A 20,604-nucleotide genomic window follows, 5' to 3' on the forward strand; every position below is an offset into this window, starting at 1 on the left:
AAATAAAAGAAATCTTATGCATCGTATTAAACATAATTTACTATATGTCCTCTGTCGATTACTGCATCAATAAATAAGAATGTTTTGCATTCCTTTACGCTATTATATGTACAAGCTTAATGCCCTCCGCCCGTTGAACTACCGTTTGCATGGAAAATGCAGCCTTGTTTTTGAACTCCTAGTTTATGCGCGAAGTGCCAAGGGAGTTCGAGATTTTCGCTCTTTTCTGATTTTTAGTATCAGAGTTACGTAATCTTGTGTGGTGCTTGCGGTTAATTTCATAATGCTTTGAACAACAATTAAACATTGATACCAGTGTTTTTATCGGTTTATATGGTTTCTTTTGGCAGAGATTAAATTAATTGTTTTCAGACTCCTTTACAGTTGGAAGAACTTCATGCGAAATAAAATAAAATAAATTTATTCGATGAAAATGTCGAACACCGTGAATTTTATCCTGTAATAATTGAGAAATAATAAAATATTGCTTTGTTTGAATATGCAATTCAATTTAATTTTTCGTTAGTTTATATGTTGATTAATACATTTCATCTTGAAGGTAGCGAAACCTTAATCATAGAAATTTCTCTGCAATTCATCAGGATCCTCGTCGGACCGCGTGCGCTAGCCATCAAAATGTCTAGTTTCAGAGTGACGCACAACAAATGGATCTACAAATTTCACGGCGCGTGGAAAAAAGTAAAAAACAAAAAAATTGCTCTACGCGCGAGGAAAATGAAATGTTGAATTCGATCGTTTTCACCGTTTCGCATGCCTGCGTTTCTCATACTCAGTGTATATAGATGCTTTTACCTGCTACGTTGCTGTATTTCACTTGTTACAAGCAATTTTCTTTGAAAAATTTCTCAAAATAGTAAATGCGTAAATGAGCAAACGTCCTATCTGTTATTTCAAAATTACTGATTAAAATGCTTCAGATAGCGATTGACGGAACTGTTAATGCAAAATACGAAAAATTACTGCCACGATAATCAATATTTTATTTACTGTCATTACAACGACATAAAAAATTGTATGTAGTAGCAAGAATTTTAAATAAGTTTAAACATTAAAACATCGATGTTTATATCTATTCATGTATTCTTACAAAACCATGTTTCATTTTTTATAAAAAAAGTATCAAACTTTTTTTGATGATCGTTGATTTTATAGTATGTTTATATGTCATTCGTTCTAAGAAATGTATACAATACAACTATAATGTTTATCGATTCATATTCGAAAAAGGTAAGTTAGGCATAGTATAAAATCGTTCAACTTCACCATTGCTCTGGATAGGAGTTTATACGAGGTCTAAAGCCGAATTCTTCCCATCGTAATTTATTTTCATTAACTATATTTTTATCTAACTGAAATCTATTTTACGATACGATGTACTATTTTTTAAAATTTATTTTCTATCTATTTCGTTCTTTTTTGGGCGTAATTTATTTTATTCATTTCCATTTTCAATTTACTTTGAATGTATGTTGATTTTACGAATGTTGATATAGAATATAGTTTGCGACTCAAAAAATTTAATTACTTCAATACGTAAACATTTGGTATAAAGCTGACATCGACTATAAATTTATTTTAATTTTTATATTTAAAAAAAAGATACTCGAGTTGAGCAATACATTTTATATATTAATCCAATCTAAAACTTGTTAATAATAAAATATAGCACTTAATAACGTACTATCTCAATTAATAGAGGAAATATCCTATCTATCGGCTCGTTCACGCGATAGCCGCTCAATTTTTTTCCTCTCTCGACATCTATCTCATCCGATCTATTTGTCTTCCTTTCAATTTCCCGCTCGTCTGCGCGGTTATGTTCAAACGTCACGCGATCTCCTTGCTGTTCGGGGAAAAAAGACGAGTTGTATTGTTGCACACCTGCGTTTTTTTGATTGAGTGAAGCCACACAACAGATCCACTTGTACATTTTAAACGATAGACTTTTCACGCGAGATGAATCTATTAGTGGGTGTTTATTGGTTCAGTAATCTACATTTCCGATGGCGCACTTGCTTAGGCACTTGCTTATCATAGTATTTTGTTTCAAAGAATTTTTAAAAGCTCTGTATGATAGAATTTCTATACAATTAAATAAAACTTGAAATTAAGTTATCTTTTTATCAATCAATTTCATCGATAAGTTTTCAAGATAAACAAATTTACATCATGTTCTTATTCTCATTGAAAAAGAATGAAACGTAAATTTTCGTAGAGATTTATAGTTTTTTATTCGAGTTACTTCTCAAGTGTTGAAGGCACTCATTTATCTGTAAAAATTTTTCTTATACAGCATTAATTTTCATTACCTTCTGTGGAATTATGTTGACTGAACATTGACGCAAATAAATCGTTTTCACTGATTTATTTGCCTAAAAAAATTATCTTTTCTTACTCAAATTATCCGAATCCCCTCTATGACAACCTATAGCGAACAGATTTTCCGAAATTCATGTATTCGTTATCACGTTGCAAAATATAAGCTTCCGCACAACTCAATTAACTTTTTCGTCGTACCATCACGTGCAAAACAGACATCCTTGAGTAATCCTACGTTATTCTCCAAGACTATTTCAGTGTCTAATCTCGCATGCATGATCGAATGAACTATTTAGATAAGCACGCCTCTTCTTTTTTCCGACGCTAACTTTCCATTCTCGTTTTTACTTTACTCTCATTTTCTATGCTTCTGTGGCTTTTTCTTCAAATAGACACGGATGAAGCATAGGTTTTGCAATCTTGTTACATGAAAATTATTTTTAGTTTATGATTTTTATTTAATGCACTGTCATCACGTCAGGTATCGTAAAATATTTGTTTCAACAGATGGTTTTTTTAATTTATTAGGAATGTTTCTTTTCAATAAAATTATACATTGACAAATGAAAAGTTAAAACGATTTTGCAATTAATTTTGGTACTAAATTTCGAAAGCTGGCTTTAAATTCACATCATAAATATTATAAAACGCAAACGTATGGCAATGCATGCAACTTAACAGTTAATTCATTTTTTAAATAAATTTTACCAACGTAGAGGAAACATTTTATAGATCGAAAATTCAAAAATCACATTTTAGACGACCACAAAATTCGAAAATATAAAAGAATTCATCATTAGTTGGTAATCATCAAAAGTGAGTGATTCAAGAGAACGAAGATGATAGAAAATAGGAGAGAGTGAATTCAGTGATCTCTGTATGTGCGTGAGAAATGTTTTATCCGCAATGAATTTTCCTCGGCATCCATGTGTTATGGTCGTTCTATATTCACACAGTCAAATACGCGGATTTTTAATGAAGTTGACCGTAACCGGAACGAGGCTATTAAAGTATGGAAAATCTCGCTGTGATCGTGAAAAAAATTGTCCTTGCTCGACGCGTCGTTTTTGATCGTGAAAAATGTATAATGTTAACGTCAGCTGCGACAAAATTTTGTGGTCAGGAGTTTTGCTCCTGACATGAACATTTATTGAAATTTCAATTCGACTGGAAGCCTTTGAGTCAGCAATACTGCCACTGACAATGATATTTCAAACAACTGGAACTGATTTCATAAGTATTTTCTTTTCAACAAAAAACAATATTTTATAAATGTAACGACAATGATGTATCGCGTGCATTACAAGCGAAAAATAAACGAAATTTCGTGCTCGGTTATTTCCATCACTAACGATTTTGTCTTGCCTTATAATAATAAACACAAATATTATACCAAATAATGGCCTTTCTATATAATGTGTCCAAAAAATATAATAAATAAAAGTAACAAATATAACTTTTTTTTTTAATTGAAACAAAATAAGATACACTTTTCCATAGAAAATCAATTTCTGATTAACAATATTTAAAAATTGCATTTTTCTCTATTACACTTACCTTTCCGGAATGAATTCTACATATGAGAGCTTCGAAAACAACGAAGAATGAGGTTCCATGAATTCACTGGTTTATCGCAGTATTAAAAATAAATATCATAATTATAATATATATATATAAGGGAAGGAAAAAGATAGGAATAGTGAAAGACAAACAAATAATATTTTTTTTTGTATTATTTATTACCATTTATTAATTCCAACTGGTCTCTCACAGTTTGTCTGCTTGGTATACTCATTCGTGTATCCGTACAGTTGATCAACTATCAATCGCGCAGTCATACCGAATTTATGCACACACATGCACACGCAAAACTGTTGAAAGCATGCTTTTTAAGCATTTTCAATACAGTACAACGTTTAATAATAAAGGAAACGCAGCGTTTACGATTTCAAATACAACAGTGTAGCGCAGTTTGATTATCCATCGAGATACCATCATACGCGTGTGATCTTTTCTCCAAAATCAACAATTTGTTCAGATTTCTTATATTTCTATGAGATACTTTCATAGAATATGGCTTTTCAATTCCTCAAAAAAAATTATTTCAAGGTTACATATAGAAAACACAATGCAATTTGGTTTAACATTACAACTACCAATGAACTTATTTTATAATCGAGTAAAAAAAGCATGTATCACAAAAACTTACCTATAAAGATATAGATACTCAATTCTATAGCGATATCTAATAATTCTTACGAGAACCATATCAATCAAACTTTTCAACAATACAGCGTACATGTCGTATATATAAGACGACAAAAGGAACAAAAAAGAGAAAGAAAGAAGATGAAACAACGGACTCGACTCTCTTGACGCATTTTTCGCTACTTTCGTCTAGCAACTCTATACACCTTTGAGGGGTTGGTCATCGTGGAAAAATCTCCCAGGGGTATAAACGACGAAAATGACGGCATGGCACATATACGTGTGTATGTATGCGTATATAACGGCTGCAAAAAAAGCAAATAAAAACGAAAAGGTCTGTAGCGACTTTTCTCTCTAGTACACCTATGCTCTGTTTTATTCTTCGCGTTTTTCATTTCCTTTTTTTCACTTCACTCATCTTACGTTCTTCTCTTCAGCTTCACGTCTGTAAATGTCCGAAAGGTTTCTTCTTTTTAAAGGTTATGAAGTATATCAACTACTTGATCCACTCACCATTGTATTTTTTTTTCTCTAACGAACGATTAATTCAAAAATTGTTTTTATTTTTACTTCGTATGAAGAGGTTTTTTTTCCGAAAAGTCACTATTATTCGTATCGCGTTATGTGACACTATTTTGTTAACGTCCATCGTTTCGCGAATTTCGTAATTTTTAAATAAGTGTTATATTCTCAAATATTTGAAAGTGATTCTTAACAATGGTTTCCCATTTTTCGGTAAAACAACCCTGCGTTCTCTTAAATTATGTTCTTTTCGGCCTCTCTATAGATATCTGTTGCATTGGTCGAAGCTTGCACTTGTATACTTATGAAAAACTTTTTATTAGTTTTTCTGAATACAGCTATAAGAATCCCATTGGTAAATAATGGGAAGAAGAAATTTCCGCCTTGTTTATCCCTTTTTGACACGACGTTCATCAGTTTTTACTTATAAAAATATATATCGTTTTAGTACTTGACAGAGTAATTTATTGAACATTCAAGTAAAATCATCTATCCCTTCTTCGAGCGACACCGTACGATTGTTCAACGAGCAATGTTTGTTGTCTTTGTTAAATCAAACTTTTTGTTTTGCCTGCAAATTCATAAAATATATAGGGGAAGTGTTAGTCGCTTGAGGAAGCGTAGACGATAATACAATCACTTTTGTGCACCTGATCATTATCACAATGATTTGTGTACATTTCCGCGGCAATCTAAAAATTGGTATTTCCTTGTGACTGTAACTAAACCAGATTTTAATTACTTTATAAGTACGTGTGCGCGTCACTTCGTCGAAAAGGGATCACATCAGCGCGAGATAGATAGAAAGAGATAGAGAGAAAAAGGGTAGAGATATAAATGTTCCGAGACGCGAAGAGAACCAATCTCGAACTTCACTCTCGTGAAAAAAAGGAGCGAGAAGGTAAAACAACAACGTGAATAAAAAAAAAGTAGAACAAGAGCAATTGCTGCTTCGTCGCTTGGTTCGTAATTGATGAGAGCTTGACTTTTCGTTTCGTGTACCGCAATAAAATCGAATGCTCGACAAAATCGCGCGACTGTGCGACTAGGAATATACAATATTGGTCTCCGCAAGGGCAAAAAAAAATAAATATGGGCACTCCGCTCGCATCTTTTTTTTCTTTTCAATGGATAGATGTATGTGTGTGTATGTGTGTGCAGGTGTGTGTGTGTGTCTGTGCGTGAGTGTGTGAATATGTCGGCTTTGTTATTTTTATCTGCACGAGACTGGAAATTCGTTAGCACTGGATCGTTACTAGCCGGATTGAACACGATTGTTTTTTTCGGAGTCAAATTTTTTTTTTAATTGTTAGCTGCCTCGTCATTGTTTTCAGTATTAATCTAGTGGTTGATATATATTGTCAAACTTTTGATTGAGAAAGATATCCATGCGCTAAGCTTTACAGTCATTGGTCCCTTGTGGTATTTCAAAGTTTATAGATTGACCGCACATAAACATTCGTATGAAGATAATTTATGCTAAAGTATTATTTAATTTCATTAAATAGATTAGTCTTTTAAATTTATACACATGTACTAATATTACTTTCATTATGTATCGAATTATTAATTTAATAGAGTACTTTCTTGAAATGATACTTTAGTTAAAAATTTTCAATATTTTTCTGAACAGCAGGTAATTTTTTCAGTACTCAGTAGTTAAGAATTTGTAATGTAGCAATTTATCACTTCTTTCTATTTCATTCCAAGTGCAATGTTTTGAATAACGAGAAGATTAAATATATTGATAAAGTGCACGAAGAAAAACAATAACTGTATAGCTCACTGTTTGCAAACGCTTGTAGTGATGTTCATGCATGTATTCAAAATAAATAGTAATGTATTCAAAATAAGTAATAATGTATGCAAAATAAAGCAGGATAATGTGTGTATATATTTCTCGACTGTGAGAAAAAGCTCGTGAATGCTCTTGTTATATTTTTTAACGTATTGAATTTTAAAATTCAACCCGATTTTGGTATTATTACGCGTTCATCAAAATGCAATTGACCTTTCATAATGTCAGGTATTTATAAACGTTTTTCTTCTTTTTCGGATAAACTGACGTTTGTCAAATTTTTAATTACAAATAAGAGAGATGTGACATTGAGCGCTTCTCCAATGATGCCGTTGGCAGAGTTAACGCTTCAAAAGCTGTCATTAAATTCATGATTATTCATTTGTAATTCATTTCACTATATATCACCTTTTTTATAAATAATCCATTAACGTTTTCGATCGTATTAAAAACCATTTACCTAAGAGAATTTTAAATTTAATCCATTGTATATGCGAATAAAGTAATCATTGTGTATGAATTTACAGAATTACAGATCTATTTTGTGACACATGAAACAAAAGTTTCGTCATAGGAAAACCATTAGTAACAGTAGGAGCGTCGGTCACAGTATTAAACCAAAGTCAGCTGCTGCGGCGATAAGAAGTGTACGTGACCGCACTTTTGCGAGCCGCTGCTGCTAGGTAACGGCGGTACACCTACACCTATAGCGTGTAGCTCACAGGTCGTTTCGCGACACTAACAATTTTTACCTTTTGTTTTCACGCGTAGCATTGTGTCGACAATATGATAACGCTATAAAGGAAAGAGAAAATGTTACCTGTGATCTTTCGAGGTCAATAAAAAGTTTAATGTTTCTCTTTTGCGAAAAAAAGAATGTAGGTCGAGCGTTTTTGAATACCGACAAACAACAGCTTTAGTTTGAAAGGGTAAACTTTTATCTATATCTCTTGATTTGCAATAAACTTAGTTAAAAGTACATACTTTTTTTCACCACTTTAAAAAAGGATAAGACGGTCCACGCAAAAATATTTATTTCTACCATGTAAAGTATGAGTTTCAGGTAAGATAAAGAGTTATTTATTTGCGGCGACTTGTGCATTAAACATTCAAATTTTGCGTACCGGTTTTCCAATGGTAAAATTTCATGGAAACATTAGTTTGATTATTCAAATGCTCGCCGTTCGAATGCAGAGTGCAATTCTTCGCTCAGCGAGTCCGATAATATAATCTTCTTTCATTAATATAGCCTTACATTTTTATTAATGTAATGCTTTTCCAAGGTTTCTGAAATGGTAATCGAAATATTGAATTATGTACGCTATGCAATTTACCTCGTTTAATACCGATTGCACACAATGAAAATATAATTCCATGAGCCACGGCATTTGAATTTCACAATTTTTCTTGCAGCAATATTATAAAGCACTTGTATAAAAAAATTCATTTATTCAATAATTTTAGGTGAGGAGTGCTTTTCGACTAAACGTAGAAGTTAAATTAAGCACTTTGGCGTTCGATTAATTGTGCGCGCAGCAACGAATATATGCATATGTGTATTGGTGCACGAAACCCCAGCGTCCTCGGCCTACTTGTTTCATCAACGATATTTCAATGGGGAATTATCGAGAGCGTTTGGCTCTAACGCCTTCGATAATTATTCGCTAATGGACCGCGTACCCAGTCGTTCGAGCATGTATGTGTGTGTGTGGGTGTGTGTTTATGTGAGCGGATTGGAATAATAATAATAATAATAATAATAATAATAATAATAATAATAATAATAATAGTAATAGTAATAATGTATATTCATCTAGGATTTGCTCTTATCTTGTTATTATATCGTTTTGATGGAGGAGTTTAATATAATTATAACTCTTGACCAATTCGCGCCCCGTTTTTTTAGTTCTACTTTCGCGTTTTTTTCATTTTACTCTTAACTACGTTGTACTTGGGCTTTCAGGAAATATAACGAGGAATCGTCTTATTTTCCGATTCATTACATCGCTTAAGAAGGAAACTGGAATATTCAGGCTCGATCAAATCGTTGCAAGCAATCAAATGATTTGTAGACCATTCTTGCTTCATTGTTTTTCGTATCTAATTTTATTTTGATTTTCTTCTTTTTTTCAAGATTTTCCAACATTAAAAAGTAGTAACATTTTTTTCAATATAAAAGAATAATATACGTAATTCGAAGTTTCATTTTTCAGTATATTATTATTATAATTTAGTATTCGTATCAAAAAATGACATTGCCAATCTTAATATATTGTATTTACAATAGAACTCAACTCGGAAAATCGACGATTCAGCTGTAAGCCCGCGTCAATCTAGTAATCATATCGCAATATTATATTCGAAAATTACACATGCAAAAAATTAATCCATCGCTCGTCGCTGGAATAAATTTTACATGACTTTTATTCCATTGGGTGGATGTGTGACAAAGCTAACACGAGTACAGTACATCGACATTTTTCTATTACTAAAACTGTCTCCTATCATTTAATGAACATTTCGTTTTCTCCGATCAAAGCGACAAAAAAATCCAGTAAAGATTTGTAGCTTTCAAATGTATTATTAATAATTTCTTTTTTCGTCATAATCAAAATTGATGATATGTATTCTCCTCTAATTTTAACGAGAAGAAATCAATAAATAATTTTTTCTTTTTAAAATGAAACAAAGTAAATAAATATCATTTTACGTTTGAATATTACGTGAAATGTATTATATCGTATTGGCTAAAATTATCTTTGTTCTTAATGGTCAAAGTTTTCTTCAAACGTTATTCACATGCTTATTTATTTTATTAAACAAATACGCTTGATTAAGTCGCTTTGTTCAATTTATAATATATTATATATATTTTTTTTCTTAGCCTCTCGCGTAACTTTTACCACGGGCTTGATTTTCTTTTTTTTTAATTGTATTATAACTTTTAATTCAACGTATAAAATCGTAATGTAAAAAATTGTGTAAATTCATACATGGTCATCGTTTTAATTTCTTGAAAAATGTTTTTAATTTATTTTTTGACAAACTTCTTTTTCTTTCTTCAAATAATTTCGTCATAAATCTCACGCATATATGTATGTCTTGATTTTAAATCTATCTTCTATATTTTACAATGACAAAGAGAGTTTCGAAGGAAGTTCCACTAAAATTACGATGAACGTTCTATATGGTTTGTTTTTCATTAAAAAAAAGCACACAAGGAATTTTACTCGCCAAGTTTTATAATCTAATCGAGTGCAATCATATGGCACTTTTTGCTTCACTCGCTCTTACACACATGAATAAATATAATTCTATTGTAACTATAGTAGCACCTATAATATACTTTATACTTTTCGAGCGTATATACGTATCGGAAGTGCAAAGAATCAAGCAACTTCAACATATTTACTTAAATAGCAATTTCCTTGACAACGTTTTCTAGCATCTAGCATCATCACACTTTACTTTTACTGGCAACAGTTTTTTTTTGATTTTTTATTTTTTGTTTTGCCTCAAAACAAAAACTATGATGGTGAGACAATTTGTCAAACAATGTAAATGATTTTTCAAAGAATATTGTACTAAGTATCGGAGGCGTTTGAAAAACTAAAGCGAAATACAAGCGTGAAACTTTTTTATGCTTTGATAACGCATCATCCTAAAGATGAAAGGAACCTGTACGGTGCCGCACACAGGAACGAAAGAATAATAAGAACTAAAAGAAAATATCGTATATATACGTCCGTGCAACGAGTCAAGGTCGAGAAAAAAGATCTGCCATGTAGTGTAGCGAGCAAGGTAATTTTCTCGTGAAAAAAAACCAACTATAGCCCTGCATTGAAAACTTGGAACTAAAACAGTTTCTTTCCGCTATACGTGGCAGCGATTTTTGCATTTATCGTTCGCGCACACTTGCACACCGATTAAAATTTAACGACACTCCATACTCTGATTTTTTCTTCAGACGAGGCAAGCATGCGCACTGTCTATACATATACCTACATATCATTTTGGTTGTTGTTTGTCGTGCGTAAAATATCGACGACAAGCGAATTGGAATCGATTCTGCGTTTATATACTTTCAAGGGATTCGGAAAACTTTCGAATCTCTGTTGCGTGTCTATATGGCTTTGTCAGTGATACTTTCTGGCTTGAGGTTTGTTCACAGTGTATAGAAAAATATGGATATTCTGCGAATACAGAGTGAAATTACAGTATAAAGATATATATGACGTAGAAAAAATAATGTTTGTATCAAGTTATAATAGGGTTTTGTGCGTCTAATGTAACGAATGAATGTTTGTTCTTTACATTTCAGAGAATTCCGAAAGATAGATCGTAGATTTTCTATGTATTTTGAACGATAGTTCAATGACTATATACTACTATGTAGGTTTTATGCATGATAAAACTAATTAGGAATACACGTTTATCGGTATCGAACGTAAAATATTTTCTTTTGGTTTTACAATAAACACGTTTTGAAGAAGGTTTATGGTAACAACCCAAGGCAAATACGCCCGCATATCATTTCCTTATGTACTATTATCTTTATCTCTATACGTCACTATCTCACTTTTTTTACTCGAACTTGTTGAATCCTCCGCGTCTAGAATAGAATATATCTCTTTCAATACTAGTTTTGTACATCAATTACATTTCGAACTTTGTATCTCTCGTCTCTGCAACAGTTGTAATATCGTCTAGACAAAGTGTGTATCGCATATTAAAGGCTTTAAATTTACTTTCTCATGACGAAACCACTGCCCAAACATTAAACAACTAGCATTTTCCAGCGCGCAAAGATGCCATAAAAAATATATCGTATAACTCTGGAAAAAAATCTAACTATACGTATGCTCGTTTCTCTAAAACAAAATCTACTTACATCACACACGCATTATATATACACGCAGGATCGATTCCACGTACCGCGTGGTGGTCTAAAACTCACTCATACATATAATCGCGCAGTCAGTCTTGGAGATGTATGTCTGTGTGTGAATGTGTATGCTGTGTGTTAATGTACTTTAGAGTACATGCAAGTTTTCGCAGCTTTTGGACTTGCTGTCGCGGGCCCATACTTTGCCAAGTAAATTGCGCACCTTGAGGCTAGCACTGGTACGGCTGCCGCGATACTTCTTGGGCGAGTTGGTCTCCGAGCACGAGCCCAATGGCGAGCGACTTCGGTTGCGTCGCGAGCGTCGTCTGAATAGGTCGCGACTGCGCTCGGGATTTTCTAATTTTAGACGGATTTGAGTGAGCAAACCCACCAATAGCTCGTCCACGTTGTGATTTATTCCTACGGATGTCTCGATGAACTTGCAGTCGTAGGTCACTGCTAAGTTCTTACCCTCTGAAACATGATTCACGAAAGACGGCCAAATTACATTTCATTTTTTAATAGTATGCGTAACTTTTTAACAGAAGGCATCATCTCGTTATCACTAGAATTCTTCAAAATAATTGCCTCCTAATTATAAGAAGGCTTTGCTCCAGCGAAATAACTTTGTTCATAATTATTGGATTGGTCAAAGATCTTCACAAACGAACTTACCCTCGGTAGAAACAAGACGACTACGAGCCAGATCTACCTTGTTCCCAACAAGAATGATTGCTCTGGCAGGTATATGGTCGCTCCGCCAAAGTGACAAGAGGCATTCCTCGGCAATGCGCACCGAGTGGCGATCAGTGATGGAGTAAACCACACAGTAACCGTGTGGCTCGTACGATGCTATACAATTCTCCGCCTGCAACAGAAACGAGAGAAAAATTGAGTTTTCGAACGAATTGGCACTGAGCAAAAGCAAACACGCATCCGCATTATGCGCTCGACTCAATTGTTTACCTCTCTATATTATCGTTTAGTTTTTATCGCGAAGTTCGCTTCGCGGGGCGCACGCGAGCAAGTTTTATCGCTTTGCATTCTTTGCTTAAGTTTCGCTAGTTTCAGTTCTGCAGTTGTATGTAGCTCTGTTGTTTGATTGCACAGAGTTTACAGCTGATCGAGCAAATTTAGAAAACGGAGATAAAATGTGAATTTCGAGGGAGGAGTGTTTTATGTCACTGTGACGTTCGCACGATTTAATATATTTATTGAATAAATATTTGGAAGCGACGTGTATTCGTATAAATATTTTCACAACAAAAAAAGAAAAGAAACTCAAAGCGAGATGCAGCTTGCAAGAATGTCCTCAAACACACACACACACACGCGAGCACCTCTATCTCGTAAACGGAATTCTCGCCTTTATTCTTTTCTCAAAGAATCGTGAACGAAAGAGAGCAAAATGTAAATTTTTTGGTCCTTTCTTTCGACGTCGCACGCGACATTCGCGATTCGTCCTTTGACTGCTAACGGCGATATGCGACGTTTTACGGGTCAAGTCGTCGAGTCAGACGTCGTCGTCGCGCAGCAAAGGTAATACTCGTGTGGAGGAGACGAGAAAGCGACAGAGAGCTTGGCGGATTTTCGTATTTCCAATGCATGCTGCCGTGACTTTACGACGAAATACTTGCTGGCGACATCATTTTCTCGTGTTGAGCATTTTACGACTACTAGTCTTACAGGCGAATTGACAAGCTAAATAAGAGAAAAGATACTTTTTTGCAGAAAAATAATCTAATTTAGTTTTACGTACGAATTCGAATTTTAATAAATCTTCCTCTATAAATTTAATTTCAAAATCAGAATGAAAAATATCATACTCGGCTGATCAAAATGGTACATTTTATGTTAAAGCGGAGTGTAAATCATATAATAATATAATAATTAATTGAATTCAAATACCATTGTAAGTCATGGAAAAAAAAGAAAACTTGCAGTGATAATGATTTTTAATTCTAAAATTCGTATAATGATTATATGATAATGATAATGATTCTAAAAAGGTTATTACGGTAATAATATATAATAAGTAGGTTAATACGGAAATAATATATGTATAATGATAATGATTCTAAAAAGGTTATTACGGAAAGTTTTTGCCCAGGTTACCCTATTCGATTTCAAAGCTTTGTACGGTGAGCTTTCTCATTTACGCTACGAAAGCTAGTAGTAACCAATACTCTAAATGAGCTTATCCCCTTTCGTACCTGCCCTTCGAAATGAAAATTCTTCGTGAAAATTTTAGAAAATGCGAGTTTTTTAACATGAAATATTCTATCATCAAATAAAATAAATACAAATGAAAGTTACTACAATTTTACTCAACTGATATACGTAAAAATTTAAGGGAAATATTCTATCATTTTACTCAGTAAAAATTTGAATTCTACTCCTACAATATAACTTTAATTTGTTTTCAAGAAATTTACTAATTTTACTTAGTCTAATTTGTGGGGATCAATTGAAATATGACTTAATATAGTCGACGTTATCATGGATATAGGTCTGATAGCTTTGTCACATAATAAAATTAAAACTCTTATCACAGTTAAAGGGTAACAATCTAAGATCCACTTTTTGCTGAAGAGGGACTTAATCCTCAAGAGATGAAACTCTAAGATTTCTTAGGTAAAGGAACAGTTTGCTGAGCATAGTTCATTTAATCAAAAAATCGTCCAAGGAATTCAGCTGAGTTTATTAATCTTTCGGTGCCTTGCCGAGCTTCAGAGAGATTTCTCAGTAGTAAACGACTGATAGCAAAATTACAACTGGGTTTTCTGCAGTCAGCGAGGTGTATTTATACATAATTTCTTAGGCCATTTGGTTTGAAATCTATTTTCCGATTATCAACGTATGACAATTTTTAGTATAAATACATATTTTTTGTTAAAATAATTGTTGTGTTTTTCCGATAACTATTTAACGTATAATCATACCGTGGACTTTTTATTCAACTTTTTGCTATTTTGTGATATTTCGATATCTCTATTATCTGCACTACATTATATTAAGCATATATAACTTTTGAGATATCATAGAAACAAATAAAATCATTGAGTAAAATATTTTCATAATGGATATATCTGTACCTGACGATGGTTATGACGTCATGTTCCATACATGGTAATAGATTTGATCGCCAACAACAACATATGTAGATATACTAATCTATTCGCACCTGATCTTTGATTATTCTAATCTGAAATGATCATGTGTACGATGGGTTGCCTTATGCAGGTGCTTCAAAAATGCTATGTGACCGTAACACTTTCGCACTGATAGTATACCACAATAACGATATGAATTTCGCATATAGCCAGTCGAACAATATGCCACATCAACTTAATTAAAGATATCGTCAACAGAATACAATTAACGCTTGAATGGCTTTAATTAAATTCAATTTAATAAAGGATATGTTCACGTACGCGAGCAACGTAATTTGAATTCATTTAGAGTAACAGCTTTCATTATTAACGAAAATTATTTTGCCTAGAAAAATATCTCACATAGCAAAAATTTTGTTTTGATTTGTATGTTACAACACGTACGAAAAATAGAACGATTCAGACGAATCGTCGTCGTCATAATAATTTCGAAAACTAATAAATCATCGATGAAATATCCTTTCAAAGGGTTAAACGCAAAGTGACACTTGAACACCATTCAATTAACCTCTCAACTCGAGCGTAAGAGTTTTAATGCACAATTTTCAATTTGAACTCTCACAACTTTGACCTCTCTCAACCATTCAGACATAATAACGTGATTAGGGTTTTTCCGTTATCACTCTCTCTCTCTCTCTCTCTCTCTCTCTCTCTCTCTCTCTCTCTATCTCTCTCTCTCTCCCTCCCTCTCTGACTGGATTAGCCTCGTGTGCGAAAGCTAACGTCAGACGATGAAGCTCGCTTAATGAAGAGACTTAAGTTGTAACCGACAGAGAGAGAGAGAGAGAGAGAGAGAGAGAGAACTTTGGTACAGTGGAAACCACTTCCCTCTGTGTTGGCTGAGAGAAAGAGAGTTTAACGACCAACTTCTGACCTTTTTTCCTTCTTGTTTTGCTTTACGAGTGTCATCCTTGCACGCTGTTGTATAAGAAATTATTTTGTTAGTGCCAGGTGGTTTTTTTAGTTTGATGAAAAACTTTACTTTCACTTTTCTAGCTGCAGCGTTAGATTAGGTTCTTGAATATAGCGAAATGATATTACAAGCTTATTTTTCTCCGAAACAATTTCGACCCATATTTTTCAAAGTAAAATAATTGACAATGAGGAGTCATAACTTTATTAGTAAACTCGATCGCACATACACACTATATATCCTTAAGAGAGAGAAAGAGAGAGAGAGAGAGCAGAGGCAACGTCTCGAAGACAAGTAAAAAGTCTTCCCAGCAGTCTCTATTCCGTAGTTTAATTAAAGGTAAACTCTACCGACCGACCGCGAACTTGGCAAACGGATTAGACCATTAACCGTAAGGTGTGTATAGTGAAACTTGAGAAACTGCCCCTCCTTTATCCTCACGCACAAAGCAAAAAAAGTTCGTTAACAAACTCCACGTCCCAAAAAAAAAATTAAACTAACGGGCAATGTCATAAAAAAATTGCGCGTACTCCACTTTCTCTCTGTGAAAGATGGAAGCAAATCGTGAAATCACAAGCTAGCTTGTAATTCCATGACAAAGCATTTTCAGACAATTTATCGTCGCCCGCACATACATAATTTTGAAGCGCGGAAAAAGACCAATTCTTGACGAGGCAGCAGCGGTAATCGCATCATCATTCAATATCAGCATCTCTCTACTCAATTTTCCAATCGAGAGGAGAGGCTATATGGTTTGCTCGGCCGTTAAATAAGGTTTAAGAGCTTGCATACTACATGCTACGTAACCCCCACTCAATCCATTTACCTAGAATCAATGCTCGCTCCTGGGCTATCGCTGATTAATATCGCGTTACGGTTTGCTAGGCGCACTTTGACGGGCTAGGACTGCCGAGCAAAGGTGAATTTTCAATTGGCAATAGTGATTTGAAAGTTAGTATATCGCAATGTACTAGCAATTTCGAGTTTTTTTGTTTTCTTTTATAATTCTAAATCTGTTACATTAGTTAGTTAGAAGAGTTTTTTTTTCAATGACGCATTGGAATCACGATCGTGGAAGAGACTGAGAAAGCAGAATCAAGGCATTTCTGACATCTGACGTTAATCCACAAACTGCAACTACAAACTAAGCTGTTCCCTTTTCAATAACTGTCCGTCGATAGTTTTCGCAACAGATTCTCTCTCGTCGCTAGCGAAGCACGTATTGGTAACGGACTACGTTTTTTCCGTTTTTCCCGTCGCGCAGCAGTTGCGTTATTTTTAGATTATTGATACTGGATATGTTCGAGGTCTTGAAAGCCTATAAACTAGATAAATCCGCCGACTTTTTAGCTCGAGCGTGAAAGTTTGAAACTTAGGATATTCAATCTCGTGTATACGAGAGTTTTTAGTTTTTCGGTTAACGTTTATTGATTATCTCTTCAATGTAGATTTTTACGACGGATAAAAATTCGTTGTGACTTACAAGTACTATCTTCGAATTAACGACCCAACGATAGCTAATAAATCAGCACGACGACATTTCCAGAGAGAGGACGAGTATCGAGAACAAGTAGAGCATCGGTGGCAGAGGGATATACTTTGAAGCCACACTGCCTCTTATTGAAATATCGGACATAGGGATTGATCGTTTAACGCTTGGCTACACTTAATGGCTGACCGCTCTTTCTCTTCGCTCGTGTACGCGACCGCTTCACTGACCACGTATAGACTTGCTAAGCTTGTGTATGTTGCGTTCTCTCTCTCTCTCTCTCTCTCTCTCTCTCTCTCTCTCTCCCACTCTCACACTCGGCTTATGCAACTGTTCAATTCCTTTGTAAGCGTGGGTGATAACGATGGCTTTTCTCTCCACTGTTGTAAAAACAAAGAGTGCCTCGTGGCTTATTCAGACAAAGCCAATTGTTTTCGTTATTTTTAGTCTGCTTGAAATTTTGATTGTTGTGCGCCAACTACATACACGGAAAACGAAAAAATGGCTTTTCGCGAAAGAATGATGAATGAATTTATTGGCAAGCTCGATGATTTGAGAGTGCGATAAATATAAAAGCGAGAGGTGCAAAAGTAGATATGTAGGTTAATAATGACAAATGCTGACAAGGCCAAACTGGGTTCTTGAAAATTGAACACTCGGAAATCGACTTTTGCTATATGATATCATCGGTATTAGGAAAATATTTTTTTAACTGTAACCTACACATCTACAATAGTAATTAAGCGCATTGGACTCTCTCGGCGTAAATTAATTAGACATTCGCGAATCTCGTTACAGCAGACCGGTGACAGATACACACGATACAGTAACTTGCAGTAATGAATTGGCTAATTAAATGTTGAAGTTATTCTTGATATATGAATTAAATGACATTTATCCGTTGATATAATCAAATATTTGTCGGAAAAGAGGGAGCTGTCGCGCTATATACAAACTGAAAATTCATCAGCGGAAAAACGGAACGATCTATCGGTTTGTGTGTTTGTATACGACTATTTCCAGTTTTATGAGTATCAAAGGTATACACAATATTTGAAGGATTTGTACAGGTCGCATATTGAGTTAGACATATGCTCTCTCTCATTTTCTGGATAACTTTCCACGTATAGAGTATGCTTGAATATCTGTACTTGTAACAGGGCGTACCGATTCCTTCAGTTTCATATTTATCGTGCGGCAGCAGCAGCACCGGGGAGACCAAAGTGGCGTTTTTTTTAATTAAAAGTTTGAAATAATTCATGCATTATGTGTGCAGCTCCAGGATTCTTCGTACACTCGTGCTTTTACGATGAAAAAGTTCGGGAAGAGTAAACGAATGAAATTTCACAAGGAAGTGACCAAACTTATTTCCGATGATAATTTTCTCAAGGACCGACGGTAACTGTCGTCCCGTACCACTTTCGCACCAACGATCTTTATTGTACGTACGTACGTATGCGGATTCTCCCCCTCAAACTCTCTTTATTCCGTTGTTGGGGCAATCGAGGCTAAAGGACTCGGTTCGCCACGCAAACTCGATTGTCATCTAGTCGCTTTTTTTGTCTGTCGCCTGGGTGGTGGTGACGCGGCCTCGCAGTCGAACGGCTTTATTGTTGTTCCTCTTTTCATGGAACGCCAACAATCACGCTTATAGGTCCTCGATCATATCCTTCGCTATTTTTCACGAGGGGTTTCCTTTATTCGTGAAATGGAAAAATTCTCTGCGTATGTAAATGCTATGAACCTTTTCACAAAGTGTTAGTACTTATGACCTACAAAAACCACGCGAAAATCAATAACACTTTGTTTCCAACACTACAAAAGGCATTACGATCTCCGTGAAAATGAATAATTCCCGCGGCCTTGCGCCGTTATATAAACGTATAAACAGATGTTCAATGGAGTTCGAACGTTTGCAGAGCATTGAATCTACCGCCTCCGCCATGGCCTTTATTTAAATTGCAGAATACAGGTGCAAGTTTATTATTTTAAGTCGAACTCTGTGCCTCGTAGTGAGAGAGAGAAAGAGATAACTTTGATGACGGTTTACTGCGCACGGATCCGTTGATTAGTTCAGAAAACACAAGACTGCAAAAGCCTTTTCCCATCCCCCCATTAAAATAGTAATATTTGTGAGACAACATTGAATTGAGTCTTCTTAACTACCGTTGTTTCACACGCTCACCTGGAATTTTCAATTTGTTGTTTACGCTCGACGCTAAAGTTTTAAAGTCTCATTAGCCGCAGCAATACCATGCAAATATATAATTGGCTTAGTCGAGTTTAACCAAACGCATATAAATTTGATAATTTGTCGTGAGTTATGAACTAACGAGCTGAGTTTCCAAGCCATTTAAAGAAAAAGATTTTAATATAACTTTTAAAACTCAATTAATTGGATCATTCAATAATACACACTTTTTAAAGAGATAGAACATTTATATAAATCCATTGCAACTTTTTACCGTGATGAAGAAAATGTCGCTCGCTTAGTAATCCAGAAAAATGTCAAGCGATTATCTTCCCGCAAGCAAGACGATGCCCCATCTAAACTAATAAATTAGCTACACTCTCACGCAGATGACGCTCAATTTGTCTCCACCCGGTTTCGCGACAAATTCGGTAATCTGTCTTGTTACATATACACCTTTGTCCACGATATGTGGAGAGAAAGAGAGAAAGTGAGAGATGAGCTCACTCATTAAATGTTGATTTCGTTGTGGTGCAACGCTCGCGAAAGTTCTTATACGGACGAAAGCCGGCTTAGCCAGGCACGACGAAAACTTTGATCGACTAGCCTGTTAAATTATATGTCTGACACCGTAAGCTTCGCAACGAATTTCTGCAGTAATTGAATTTAATTCCGTGCACAGGCTGCCGCTTAGATTTGGATATAGTTGGTAAATTAGTTCTGGATGCGTTCCAACAATTGTTTCACCACTGCGGGCTCAACAATGCAGAAAAATCACTTAAATTCGTCGCATTATTTTTAAATCGTACAAACATGTCATGATATTTTTGGTCAGAGCAGGCATTTATTGGACAAAACGATCATGACTTAAGAAAAACGCAACGCATCCAAATAATTTCTCATAGTTGCGTCCAAATAATTTCACTATTTGCAAGGCCAACAACATGACAAGGAAATAAATCTCACTAAAGAGAGATCGTTATCAAAGCGAAACGGAACGAGGGATTCCGACAGAACGAATTAACACGAAGCCCGCAATATAGGACGATTCATAATAATGCAACGAAGTACCCCCGTCAAGACAA

General features: G+C 34.7%; 1 protein-coding gene across 1 annotated transcript in view; it reads right to left on the minus strand.

The window, feature by feature from the left end:
* Positions 1 to 4,083: 4,083 nt before the first annotated feature.
* Positions 4,084 to 20,604, minus strand: part of LOC131665565 (uncharacterized) — a 107,920-nt gene continuing 91,399 nt past the window's right edge. Inside the window, exons 13-14 of the mRNA XM_058937527.1 lie at positions 12,429 to 12,621; positions 4,084 to 12,227 (exon numbers count right to left, since the gene is read on the minus strand). Of these exons, the coding sequence (XP_058793510.1) occupies positions 11,902 to 12,227; positions 12,429 to 12,621 (519 nt within the window). The 3' untranslated portion in view covers positions 4,084 to 11,901. The remainder of the gene's footprint in view (positions 12,228 to 12,428; positions 12,622 to 20,604) is intronic.

Source organism: Phymastichus coffea, unplaced genomic scaffold (assembly GCF_024137745.1).
Source record: "Phymastichus coffea isolate CEN01 unplaced genomic scaffold, Cenicafe_Pcof_1.1 PCOF00052, whole genome shotgun sequence".
NCBI classification, from domain to species: Eukaryota; Metazoa; Arthropoda; class Insecta; order Hymenoptera; family Eulophidae; genus Phymastichus; species Phymastichus coffea.